The sequence below is a fragment of the Puma concolor genome, chromosome B3 (genome assembly GCF_028749965.1).
Source record: "Puma concolor isolate L17-30 chromosome B3, mPumCon1.1.hap2, whole genome shotgun sequence".
Taxonomy (NCBI): domain Eukaryota; kingdom Metazoa; phylum Chordata; class Mammalia; order Carnivora; family Felidae; genus Puma; species Puma concolor.
The window spans coordinates 61,892,588-61,905,692 of NC_141672.1; the positions used below are offsets into that span (position 1 = coordinate 61,892,588).

At 37.3% G+C, this 13,105-nt stretch overlaps 1 protein-coding gene across 2 annotated transcripts in view; it reads right to left on the reverse strand.

Moving 5' to 3' along the window:
* TTC6 (tetratricopeptide repeat domain 6) overlaps positions 1-13,105 on the reverse strand; it is a 204,452-nt gene that overhangs the window by 127,323 nt on the left and 64,024 nt on the right. For both annotated transcript variants that reach the window (XM_086709888.1, XM_086709887.1), the window contains exons 3-5: positions 11,488-11,580; positions 7,194-7,397; positions 308-441 (exon numbers count right to left, since the gene is read on the reverse strand). In XM_086709888.1, the coding sequence (XP_086566014.1) occupies positions 308-441; positions 7,194-7,397; positions 11,488-11,580 (431 nt within the window). The remainder of the gene's footprint in view (positions 1-307; positions 442-7,193; positions 7,398-11,487; positions 11,581-13,105) is intronic.

Consider the following 13,105-nt stretch of genomic DNA (forward strand, 5'->3'; position numbering starts at 1 on the left):
TGACCAAAAATATCAGATCTGACATGTTAACGTTTAATTTTCCTTTGTCTCAAAAAGAGCTATTTTTATTATAGTTATATCATTGTTATATCATTAAACTAAGTACATTGGTCAAAAGCATTAATAGAAAGAAGTGTGAAGTATAGCATATATATCCTAACCATAATATCTGATACCAACTCTTCCTGTGGGAAAGTTTAACTTAGATCTCACATATGAATTTCCTCAATATTTCTTCTTCCTTTAAAAATGCATGTTCAGTTATCAATGCTACTGACAGTAAAAATTGTAAACATAAGGAAGTTACTTTTTTTTAGGTAGTTTTTGATCCTGTTGGGGTTTTGTACACCTTCCTTGTCTCTGTTGTGGAATTCCTAATTTACTTTTTTGTGTTTGCTTAGCTTCTTTTCCTCTGATTTGCAAAAATTCTGATGATTTCACCTTCAAGAAAATATAAAGTATGCTGTTAAGGAAAGTTGTAACATGAAAATGAGATCTTTCTCTCATAGTTAATGGTTTATCTTATATTGAAGCTCCTAATTTTTATATATATTTTATAACAGAATATAAACCCTAAAGGTAAGTTGATATTTTCCTCTAAATCCTTGCCTAGGTTTTCACATATACACCTCAATAGCAATAAAAATACTAGTACCATATTTATCTGTAATATTTTATTTATTGCCTTAAAACTATTAAAGAAGAAATACAAGATATTTTTCCTCCATAAATCTTCTCTTCTTGATTGGTATTTTTTCTTTAAGATTTTATTTTTTTAAGTAATCTCTACACCCAATGTGGGGCTTGAACTTAAAACCCCGAGATCAAGAGTTGAACGCTCCACTAACTGAGCCAGACAGGTGCCCCTTGATTGATATTTTTAATAGAACTTGCGCTTAGTCTCTTTAAAAGTTTGGCATGACTGGTGGTTGCAACCACAAGCCAAAATGAATAACTGTTTTGAGCAATGTTTATCAATTTGTACTTATTATACTATTGTATTGTTTTCTATTTCTACTATTTGAGAAAAATCAAATGCATTTCTGTTTCTTAAATAATTGCCTTTTAATCATTATAGGTATTAGTAGTATTGTTTTTCTAGATTTCCTAGAAAATTTGCAGAATTCGTGATAATAGTTCATCTAAAAATATTTTTTCTCTGTTGGTTGCTTTGTTTGTTTGTTTGTTTGTTTGTTTGTTTTTAAGCTGGCTTTAAGGAAGAAAGCAGAGAGAACTTCCTTAGGGAAAGCAGAAAGATATGGTTGAATAAGTAGAAGGAGGCCAAATAAAGAGAGGTTCTCCTAAATTAGGTCCAGGGTTTGGGCTCCCTGCAGTAAACAGGAGAGAGCTATTGCAATTTCATAGGTAAAGAAGTGATGATGAATAAGAAAAGCTCAGAGTACAGACCATTCCATCTCACTACCTAGTTAATGTTTGAATTTCCCTAAAGTTTCTCCACCTAATGGTCATCTATCCTGGCTTGAACACGATGAGGATAAGAGGACTTGGATATATCCAAAGGCAGCCACTCTCTCTGAAACTCTCCCAGTTTGTTTGTTTGTTTGTTTGTTTGCTTGCTTGCTTGTTTGTTTGTTTGTTATACAGCCTAACAATTTTTACCCACCAGTCTCATTTCAAACCTCAGGAGCACACAGGTACAATCTAGCTCCTTCCATTTGATTGACAATCAAATATTTGAATACAGCTGACTCTCCTGGACTCATTTTCTCCCAGATAAACATCATCAGTCCCTTCAATTCTGCCTTACATGTTTCTGAAGTACTGTGCTTTTTCATCTTGAATGTTCTCTTCCAAACGGTCTCCAATTTGTCAGTGTCGCTCCTGGGATTGGATACCCAGATCCGAACACAACATTTGAGGTGTGATGTGATCAGATTAACCAGGAGAAAGATGATCCTCTTTTATGGTATTCGTCAATCAGCACAAACTATGATTGCACTTACCTTCCTATCACAAACCTAAGTGATAGCCTAAAACTCTGAGGTCTTTTTCACATTTGCTCTACATCACGTCACCTCATATCCATGCACTTAGCCTATGGACCCAAGGGCAGAACCATTCACACATTTATCCCAATTAAATTTCATCTGAGGTCTGGCCAACCAAATCTGACCAATCTCATTTGGATGTTATCTAAAAATCCAATCAGTAAATCTTCCATATTCTCATCCAAATTACTAGGAAATATGTTGAATTAGACCCAGCCCTATTGCAGTCCACTAGGGACTCTTATGACGAGCTGTGCATCCTTTGCATAACTAATTACAAATCCATCTAGTAGTTCACCTGATTGCACTCTTGTCTACAAAACTGTCATTTGGAAGCTTACATAAATGGATTGCTATAATCCAAAGGCTAATAACAATAACTAATGTTGATTGAGCATTCCTGTAGGCCAAGCTCTTCACCATGATAGCCTTGCATTGAACTCCAGGTCTAACACTTTTCTGATGTTCAGTCTAGTAATTCTAGAAAAAGAAATAAGGTTGGTCTTCTATAGCTTGTCCTTAGGAAACTCATGCTGGCTCCAAGTGATGGCTGTTTCCTCTTATAAGCAGTATACAGGGGCTCTTACAAGGTTGTTAAAATTCTTTTAATGAATCATTTAATCATTCCAGAGTTTTATCCAAGATCAGTGCATACATACAGAAACCATAACCCTTATCCTTAAAAAAATAAAACTCAGATTTTCAGCTGCCAGTCTCCAGGCTTCTAGGTCCTCTCCTACTAACTACAGCACCTCCTCAAAGCTGCTGCTGACAGGGGTGCAACAGGCTTCAACCTATCTACCTGAGCTGACAGGCTCAGATATCGAAGTTAACTCTGAAAATCTTTAACCAATCTTGGGCTTCAAGTTTCTTTTATCACTTCTTTTTCTTTTCGTTCTAAACTAAAGATTATTCTCCTTGTCATATTTAAGAGAAGCAAAGTACAAGTTTATCAGCTTCCTTTTCTCTATGTCATATTTCTGTTTATTTAAAACTTCAGCCTTTTCCCAAAAATAAATTAAGGTAGCTCTGTCACATGTTGTCATCACATTATTCATCCATAATGACAGGGCTATCCTTCTTTTTTTCTCTCTTTGCTCTTAAACTAATATGAAAAAAAATACTTTTTTTTATTCTTAGCATGATTCACAGGCCTAAACACATTCTGAATCTTAGGGTTTTTGATATAATTGTTACAGCCATATGCCACTTTTATGTTTATCTATGGATGTGTATTTCTTGTTTCATCTTTTGTGTATTTTTAAAACTCTGAAAGGAATAGATCACTCATAACTGTTTTCTGAGAACTGGAGGGATTTAGGGCATCCCACATCTCTTAAACTTTCTTCCATTTAGAATCTCAGGACATGTGGTATCTACATTTTGTACAGACTTTTTACCCTTTTCCTTCCTAAAATGCTCAACAATCCTCTCACAAGCCCTTGTGTCAGTCATTTCTTCATAGTCACCATTATCTAATTTGTCTTTTTTATTTAATTTATCTAAGTCATGTTGGTCATGACTTAGAGCAGAGTCCTAATAACCTTTATTATACTAATGAGCTTCTAAGAATATAAGTGGCCAACAAGGTAAAGACTGATCAAATTCTGTTTTTTGTTTTTTGGGTTTTTTTCCTGAATGAGACCTTCTGGCATTTTTCTGAGCAGTGCTCTTTTATCACACCTTTTGGGTAGTTCTATTTGCTATGTCAAAAGAGGTCTTCTTGTCCCCAAATCTGGCCTGGCTTGCTGGAGTATATTGTTCCTCATTCCTGTGCTAGAGATGCTAGAGACTAATTTTATGACCTCGAATGTGCAGAGTAAAGTTCATGGATTACAACTGATCTTGAAATGTTAATGCAAATAAATACAAGATACTTGGTGGGATGAGTCACAGGAATACTTCCAGTGCCATTTTCTATGGCATTTTTAATATGTCCCATACTATTCCAAAAACAATAATCCATAAAGGTCTTTTTTGGTCCTCTTTTCCTCCTCTTGAAACACTTCTGGGGGGCGCCTGGGTGGCTCCGTCGGTTGGGCGTCCGACTTCGGCTCAGGTCACAATCTCGCGGTCCATGAGTTCAAGCCCCACGTCGGGCTCTGGGCTGATGGCTCAGAGCCTGGAGCCTGCTTCCAATTCTGTGTCTCCCTCTCTCTGCCCCTCCCCTGTTCATGCTCTGTCTCTCTCTGTCTCAAAAATAAATAAAAACGTTTAAAAAAAATTTTTTTAATTAAAAAAAAAAAAAACACTTCTGGTTCCAGTTTAGAGCTCTCTTAATCCATTCTCCAAGTCTTTCTTGTCCAACCATTTCTCCTAGTTTAATGAGGACACTCCATCCCTAGTCATTTTTGCAAGTGAGAGTCTGTTTTTGTACTTAACCAGACACCTGTTTATTGTTGTTATGAAAAACAGTGTTGCCAAGGGGTAAAGAGTAAAGGTTCCAGAATTAGACCATCTCAGTCCAAGCCCTGCCTTCATGACCTAACATGATATTTATACTTGGACAAGTTATTTATCTTCTTTATGACTCAGTTTTTTCAAATACAGTCTTGTTAAGAAATCAGTTATTAGGAAAACATAAGATAACATATGTAAAACACTTAGCAAAGTGTTTAGCATGTGATAAATACTCAATAAATTTAATTAACTTAGGGAAGGACTGCCTCTTTTGACCAAAAATAAATACATTTCCATAATTTCTTAATAATATTTAACAGCAGTCACAACAATCCAAAAGAATTAATGTGAAACTTTTCTAATAAGGGATTTGAATTGCTTCCAGGCCATGGTGGTTAAATTGCTATCCAGAAAGTCCATGTCATTTTTTAACACATTTAGTAGCTAATCATTTGCCTCTCATGCCCACATTTTACTTCCAAAGTCCCAATGTTCAGGTAGAAGTATAGATGAAAACACTACCTGTGCCCAACAGCCTAACACTTTTTCATTAAGATGCCATAGTTTTTAAAGATACTGTCAGAAAAAGGAAAGGAAAGGAAAGGAGAGGAGAGGAGAGGGGAGGGGAGGGGAGGGGAGGGGAGGGGAGGGGAGGGGAGGGGGAGGGGAGGGGGAGGGGAGGGGAGGGGAGGGGAGGGGAGGGGAGGGGAGGGAAGGGAAGGGAAGGGAAGGGAAGGGAAGGGAAGGGAAGGGAAGGGAAGGGAAGGGAAGGGAAGGAAAAGGTAAAAGGAAACGGAAACGGAAATGTAAAAGGAAAGGAAAGGAAAGGAAAGGAAAGGAAAGGAAAGGAAAGGAAAGGAAAGGAAAGGAAAGAGAAGAGAAAAGAAAAGAAAAGAAAAGAAAAGAAAAGAAAAGAAAAGAAAAGAAAAGAAAAGAAAAGAAAAGAGAAAAGAGAAAGGAAAAGAGTATCTAAGATCTCCACACCTAGAAGGTGTCAGCCTGAAACACAGGATTCACCTGGAGGAGTTAGCAATGAGTGGGTTCACTTAGCCTTGGCAGAATTCATTTCATACCCCAAGTGTAAGCTTTAGAAAGATAGCATGACTTCTGATGAAGTCTGTAGCTCATCATAGGATAAGTCCTTTCTCCATAGCAATGGTGGATTTTCTCTGGTCAACTATTATTTGTGCACCTTCCTTATTACCCATTATTCCCAAAAGATCAATATGCCAGGAAGATGAACTTAAGAAAGTAGGGCTTGAGAATGAAGGAAAAAAACAACAACAGGAGGAAACTGCACTAATCCAAACATAAGGTCACCAGGACCCAGACTAGGTTGAGGGCAACTGGAAAAGACAAGGAAAAAAATTACAAGCAATGTTAGGAGGCAGGGTGTCTGGCTGGCTCATCTGGTAGAACATGCAACTCTTGATCTTGGGGCCATGAGTCTGAGCCCCAAATTGGTTGTAGAGATTACTTAAAAATAAAATCTTAAAAAAAATAATAATGTTAGGAGGTATCTAAGCCTTGGAGACTGATTATGGGTGAAAGCAAGGGAAGGGAAGATCACAGATAAATCCAAGGTTTCAGAGTTGGGATTTGTGGCACAGGTTGAAGAATGGCCAGTTGGGGGCGCCTGGGTGGCGCAGTCGGTTAAGCGTCCGACTTCAGCCAGGTCACGATCTCGCGGTCCGTGAGTTCGAGCCCCGCATCAGGCTCTGGGCTGATGGCTCAGAGCCTGGAGCCTGTTTCCGATTCTGTGTCTCCCTCTCTCTCTGCTCCTCCCCCGTTCATGCTCTGTCTCTCTCTGTCCCAAAAATAAATAAACGTTGAAAAAAAAAATTTATAAAAAAAAAAAAAAAAAAAAGAATGGCCAGTTGAACTGGGGAAAACAGAGCAGGAACATGGTCTTCAGTGGGGAGAGGGGACCCAAAAGGAGAGGGAAGGTTATTACCCAAGGAGTAGTATCCATTTGAGTAAGTCAGAGAGCTATCCATGGTAATAATCAAGACAGTATTTTGTGGTTCAGAAAAAAAAAGTGGCTTCTTTAATCCTAATAATAATGTACCCATTTTTTGGGTCCCTGGGTGTCTCAGTCAGTTAAGCATCCGACTCTTGATTTCGGCTCAGGTCATGATCTCACAGTTCATAGGTTTGAGCCCAGCATCAGGCTCTGCGCTGGCAGCACAGAGCCTGCTTGGGGTCTCTCTTTCCCTGTCTCTCTCTTCCCCTCCCCCACCCACTCTCTCTCTCAGGATAACTAAACATTAAAAAAAAATGTACCATTTTAAATAAACTCATTTAAGTCAAAAAGTAACTCAGATTAAAGAAAAGTAATAAGCAAATAGTAGTAAGGCAATACACAAACATGGTAAAAATTATTAAATTACACATATATAAAATGAATTTGGAAAGCATTCTCACAATAGGAAAAGACTCAGGGTTAGGATAAACCTATAAACAGGGCAAAGATGTAAAATATACAAAGTTCACCCAGTCCTGGTCCCTGGGCTACAGTTCCTGACTCCCTCAAGATGGTAATGGGAGGACTCTTGGTCAATTTCTGAAAGCCCTGAGGTTCCTTCACTCCTTAAATATGTGTCTTCTCTCTCCAGAGTTGTAATTAGGTTTGAGACTAAAAGTCTGCAAAACACAATTTGCATATTAGAGAGCCCTTTTTTCAGGGGGAACCTACCTCCATGCCTTGGCCCTTACCCAGGCCATTTCTTCACATTTGCACATCCTCAACAATCATAACTGTTTCCAACACAAATAATGTTTTACCTTTAAAGATTTGGCTGCTTTGGAATCACCTATGGGCTGTTCACCTTTCAAAAGTTTACTTGATTCATCTGCTGGTTGAACTTCCAGAGTTTCCTGAGATTTAAATACTATGCTTTCTGTTTCTGAGACTCCCCACTCCAATACATCCTCTTGTTCAAGCTGGAAAATACTTGATAAAGTTTCAGGAAGTTCCTCAAGCACATTCTGTAGGAAAACATAAATGTACGTTTAAGATCTTCTTATTGGTCCTTCCAAAGTTTTAAGTCACACAATGTTTCTTTCTAACCATAAAATGATTATAAAAATGCATGATTGAAATTAAACAAAGATAGTAAGTTTCCTGTGAAGATTTTGAAATAGAAACTCAAATTGAGTTAAAAATGTAAAGGCTACCAAATTATTTCCTCTGGCTCTTGTCTCAGAAAATACAACTACCCCCAGGTTATTATGCACCAACTCTAAGGAAATCATAAGACTTCAGTCTTACCCTGACTTCACCCCACACGCATACAGAATCAAGACCCACAGAAACAACTGACCTCTGCCCAATCCAAGGTTCTCTGGTCCTAATAAATGTGGCTCCTACTAGCCAGATGCTCCTCCAGAAGACTGATCTCAGGTCCTCAAAGAAGAGCTGACCCAGAAGTCTCAAGAAGACCACCCAGACATCCCAACTCTATCCCAAGCCCTAATGAAAAATTCTCACAAAATATCACTCTTAAAACTATTTTGTCTTCCTTAAAAATGTCTCAGTGAGGCGCCTGAGTGGCTCAGTTGGTTAAGCATCTGACTCTTGATTTCAGCTCAGGTCATGATCTCATAGCCATGAGATCAAGCCCCGCATCAGGCTCCATGCTGTGTGTAGAGCTTTCTTGGGATTCTCTCTCCCTCTCTCTCTGCCCCACTCCCACTCATGGTGTCTCTCTCTCTCTCTCACTCTCCCAAAAGAAAGAAATAAACATTAAAAAAAAAAAAGTCTCACTGACTTAATCTGTATCTCACCAAGTCTTATGGAAAATATCTTTATAGCCATATTTGAATATTAACCAATTTTAAACCAAGATTATTTGGGATTATGGAGTACTGGCAGTTAAAACTTCACTGCCTCAAATTAACAGATGATAAAACTAGTCTGACTTACCTAAAAATCTGAATTCTAGAGAATGACTTGAAAATGCAATTGTATCACTTTGTTCTTGATACATTCATTTGCTAATAAGTAAAATAAGAGGTAAAGCTGGCAAACAGTACCAAATACTACATAAATGTCTTTATTACGCCAAAAGGGATGGCTAAACCAAGAAATTTCCATTTATAAAATTAAACTTTAATCTGGAGCTCGTATTTTTATAAAACTGCTTCCTGGACATTACTGTAATTTATTGTAACTAGATGGGACATTATTCAAATCCTATATCTGTCAATTAACAGATGTATGATTTTGGTCAAGTTAATTAACACTTTTTAGTCTCATTTTCCTCACTGATAAAAAAAGAGGTTAACAAAATCTTTTTCATAAAATGGCAGAATAGATACCCTCGAGGGACAGGTGCCATAGGCCCTATGCTGTCTACTTATGACAAACTCATTCGTTTCATGCACCACAGATTTGGCACTGTTTATCACTCTCTTTTGAATTTCTCTTCTACTGGCCTCAACACACACTCCCAGCATTCTGGTTTGGAGGACTAAACAGATGAAGGTACCACCCTCCAAAATAGAAAATGAGGAAGAAAAGTTTGAGGAGAGGCAAATGACCCTCTTTAGTACTCATCCCAGCCTTATTTCTCCACAAAATGTTTACTGGTCCTATCACTCTGTGCCCTGCATCTATTTCAGCATGTATCATACTGTATTATAATTGTCTAGGTAATCATTATCACAGTTGTAATCATCAACATATAGAAGCATTATCTCATTTAATCTTCCACCACAACTCCATGAAGTAGGAACTGTTTGTAACCCCATTTTGTGGATGAAGAAATGGAGACTTACAGAATTAAGTAACCTGCCCAAGGTCACACTGACAGTAAGTAGCAGTGCTCTGTTTGAACCTAGACAACCTGATTCCAACCTGTACTCTCTTACCCTCCTTCCCCTATACCCAACAGACTAGCACTTCTCAAAGTGTGTTCCACAGACTCCTGGCAATCTTTGAGCCCCTTTCAGATGATCTGCAGTGTTAAAACTATTTTCAAAATAATACTAAGCCTTATTTGCTTTTTTCACTGTGTTGACATTTGCAGTGATGATGCAAAAGCAGTAGTAGGTAGAACAATGAACCAATACTTTTCTTTTTTTTAATTTTTTTAATGTTTATTTATTTTTGAAGGAGAGAGAGAGAGAGACAGAGCATGAGCAGGGGAGGGGCAGAGAGAGAGAGGGGGACAACAGAATCTGAAGCAGGCTCCAGGCTCTGAGCTGTCAGCACAGAGCGCCACGTGGGGCTTGAACCCACGAACCCTGAGATCATGACCTGAGCCAAAGTCAACCAACTGAGCCACCCAGGCACCCCTGAACCAGTACTTTTCAAATGATTAACACATGAGATTACAAAAGTGTACAGGGGTAAAGAGCCATTCAAAGAGCAAGGCAGATCAATGGATTTTAATGTAAGGATATACAATAAGTTAATTTATCTTGTTTCAGGTTCCCCATTGCAACTCATCTTTAAGAAACTACCACTTGTACAGTTTGGATGTATTAATAGAGAATAGTACCCATAATTATGTTAAAAGGCTATTAAAATATTACTCCCTTTTCAATCTGTATGAGACAAGAGCTACTGAATATACTTCAACCAAAAGAACATACACAACAGATTGAATGCAGAAACAGATATGAGACTCTAGCTCTCTATTATATCAGGTATTATAGAGATTTGCAAAAAAAAAGTAAAACAATGCTACCATTCTTGCTAAATTATTTTTTGGATACAATTTTTTTCTTAATATGTTTTGTGTTCATATGTAATTGAACATAATAATTGTGTTATTATTTTAAATTAATGAATAAATATTTTATATTTTTCTCAGTTTTAATTTCAATTATGGTATATATTGGTCGAAATAATCCACATAAACAAAAACTCTTTTGGGTCCTTAAAATATTTTCTAAGAGTTTAAAGGCATCCTGAGAACAGAAAGTTTAAGTACATTAAAACTTTAAAGTCTGGGGCCCCTGGGTGGCTCAATCAGTTGAGCATCCAACTTCGACTCAGGTCATGATCTCATGGTTCGTGGGTTTGAGCCTCATGTCGGGCTCTGTGCTGACAGCTCAGAGTCTGGAGCCTGCTTCAGATTCTGTGTCTCCCTCTCTCTCTCTGTCTCCCCACTCCCCCACCCCCCACCTCTCAAAAATAAATAAACATTTTTTAAAAACCTAAAAATTTGAGGATTTCTTAAAAAGGAAATTGTGTCTGGGGCATCTGGGTGGCTCAGTCGGTTGAGTGTCCGACTTCAGCTCAGGTTTTTGATCTCACATCCTGGGTCCGCACATCCTGGGTCCTGAGGTAGGAGGTGAGAATACAAAGCAGAAAAAGGCATGGTCTCAACCCAGGAGCATTTCAAACTCTAGCAGTTTAACCAGTTGTGGAAAGTAATATCACTGGATCCATGGCTTTTGTGAAAAGATTCCATATATTTTCTAACCATGACATATTATCATAAAAATGAAGTGTGAAGTTTTATGTATGTGGATTCACATTTTCAGGAACTATAGAGCTTGCAATTTAACAATATTTTACAAATTCTTTATAAAGGAAATGACCATCGTGCCATCATTTGTATTATGTAAATACGGATTTCTATACATATGGAGCTGCGTCCCATTCAAAGGGAATATGTTCCAGATTGCTTTGAATCCTGTAAATATTTTGCCAATGATGAATGGAAAGGAAACTTTATTTCTGAAACAAACTTCTGTCATCAACGGTCCATATGTCTCCACAAAATTTTTCCCCCATCAATAATAGAAAAAATAAAATGATGCTTTCTTAGAAGCTAATAACCTTTAATTAACTCTCCAACTACTTTCTAGATCTAAATGCCTAGACCAGAAAAATTGTTAAAATCTTTCCCTTCTGAAAAGAGTTTTGGGCCTTATCTCCAAAGCTCTATGATAGGCGGCAACAGTGACTGAAAACAGCCAAGACTCTCAAAGTGATATTGGATTACGTATTTTTACAGTTAAACACACCTCTAAAATAAATTCTTTATTTAGATAAGCATTCTAGCAACAAGAGACAGGCTACTACTTCAATATTGGCAGGGAGGATTCTTATTAAAGACTTTACCATTTGAGGTTCCTCAAAACTTATCTGTAATCCTTGCTCCGCTGGCACTTGAGATGGCTTGTGACCATACTCTTTCCCCATTAAAGATGTATCCTTGAAGAAGAAAAAGAAAACAATTTAAATAATGACAGTTTTTAAAATCATTGAGCTATATTATTCAATGCAGCAAAATTCTACTCATTTAATCAGTGGGGAATAAATACAAGCTAATCAATACTATGCAGTAAATGAGAAATATAAAACAAAAGACACAATAAAAATATTTTGTCTATTATTCTGACTTCTCGGCTTTTTAAATTATTGGCATCTGTAGGTATATCATCAGATTTAATAAGACAATTGAGTAAAGGTAGAGATACTGTAAAACACGGCTATTAAATGGCTGCACAAGAAAGAAAAAATCAAAACAAAATTTAATCTAATCAAAAGCAAGAAGGAGTATGATTATACTTAAAATTTCAATAAGTATAACTGCTAGTATCATTTTCATCACTACTAATGCTAAGTGCTATGATATAGTCTCTATTCAGCTGAAGCGGTAAGAAGAGAGTCCACCACAACGTCTAACAATGAATAGTAATAAAGAGACCCAGCTCCTGCCCAAACTGTAAAGTCACAGACCAGGTATCAACAGACAAGTTATTTTGCTCCCCTTAACCTCAGTTTTATCCTCTTTAAAACGGGCATTTGACCATACGACTTTTGACACCCCCTTTCTCCTCTAGATTTTTAGTACATTCACTATAAACCTCAGAAGGGTCACACATTGGTAGTGGTGCTAAATCAGCTCTAGAGTAATGGCTTCTTAGGACTTTAATAACATTTTAAAATAATGCTGGAAAAGATGAAGCTGATCTTCAAGTAGCTTAATGGACTTTTAGAACAAACTCCATCACTTTTGAAAGGAAAACAACAAAATCTCATATTCTACAATGTAAAATGCACAATATTCAGCACTCAATCAAATTTGACCAGTCTCATGGAGAAGCATGAATATGTGACACTTAAAAGAAGAAAAATTAGAAAAAGAGTCAGAAATGATAGATATGTTGGAATTAGCGGATAAGGACCTTGAAATTTCTAATATAAATATAAAATGCTCAAATATGTAAGTATAAGAGGAGCATAAGATATAAAAAAAAGAATTGGGCATCTGGGTGGCTCAGTCAATTAAGCATCTAACTCTTGGTTTTGGCTCAGGTCATGATCCTATGGCTCGAGATGGAGCCCCATGTAGGGCTGTGTGCTGACAGTGTGGAGCCTGCTTGGGATTCTCTCTCTCCCTCTTTCAGACCCTCCCCCACTCTCTCTCTGCCCTTCCCATGCTCACTTGGTCTCTCAAAATAAATAAATAAGCTTTAAAAAAACAGAATCAAATGGAATGTCTAGATAAAACACATTATCTAAAATAAAAATTTCACTGAGTGGCATTAATAGCAGAGAAGACATTGCAGGAAGATAATATTTGTTAACTTGAAGACATAGAAACAACACAAATGAATCACAGAGAGAAATAAAAACTGAAAGAAAATTAATACCCAGTCTAACATAATCTTTCATTAGAGTCCCAGAAAAGGGAGTGTGAAGGGAGCAGAAAATATTTGTACAGAAAAAAATG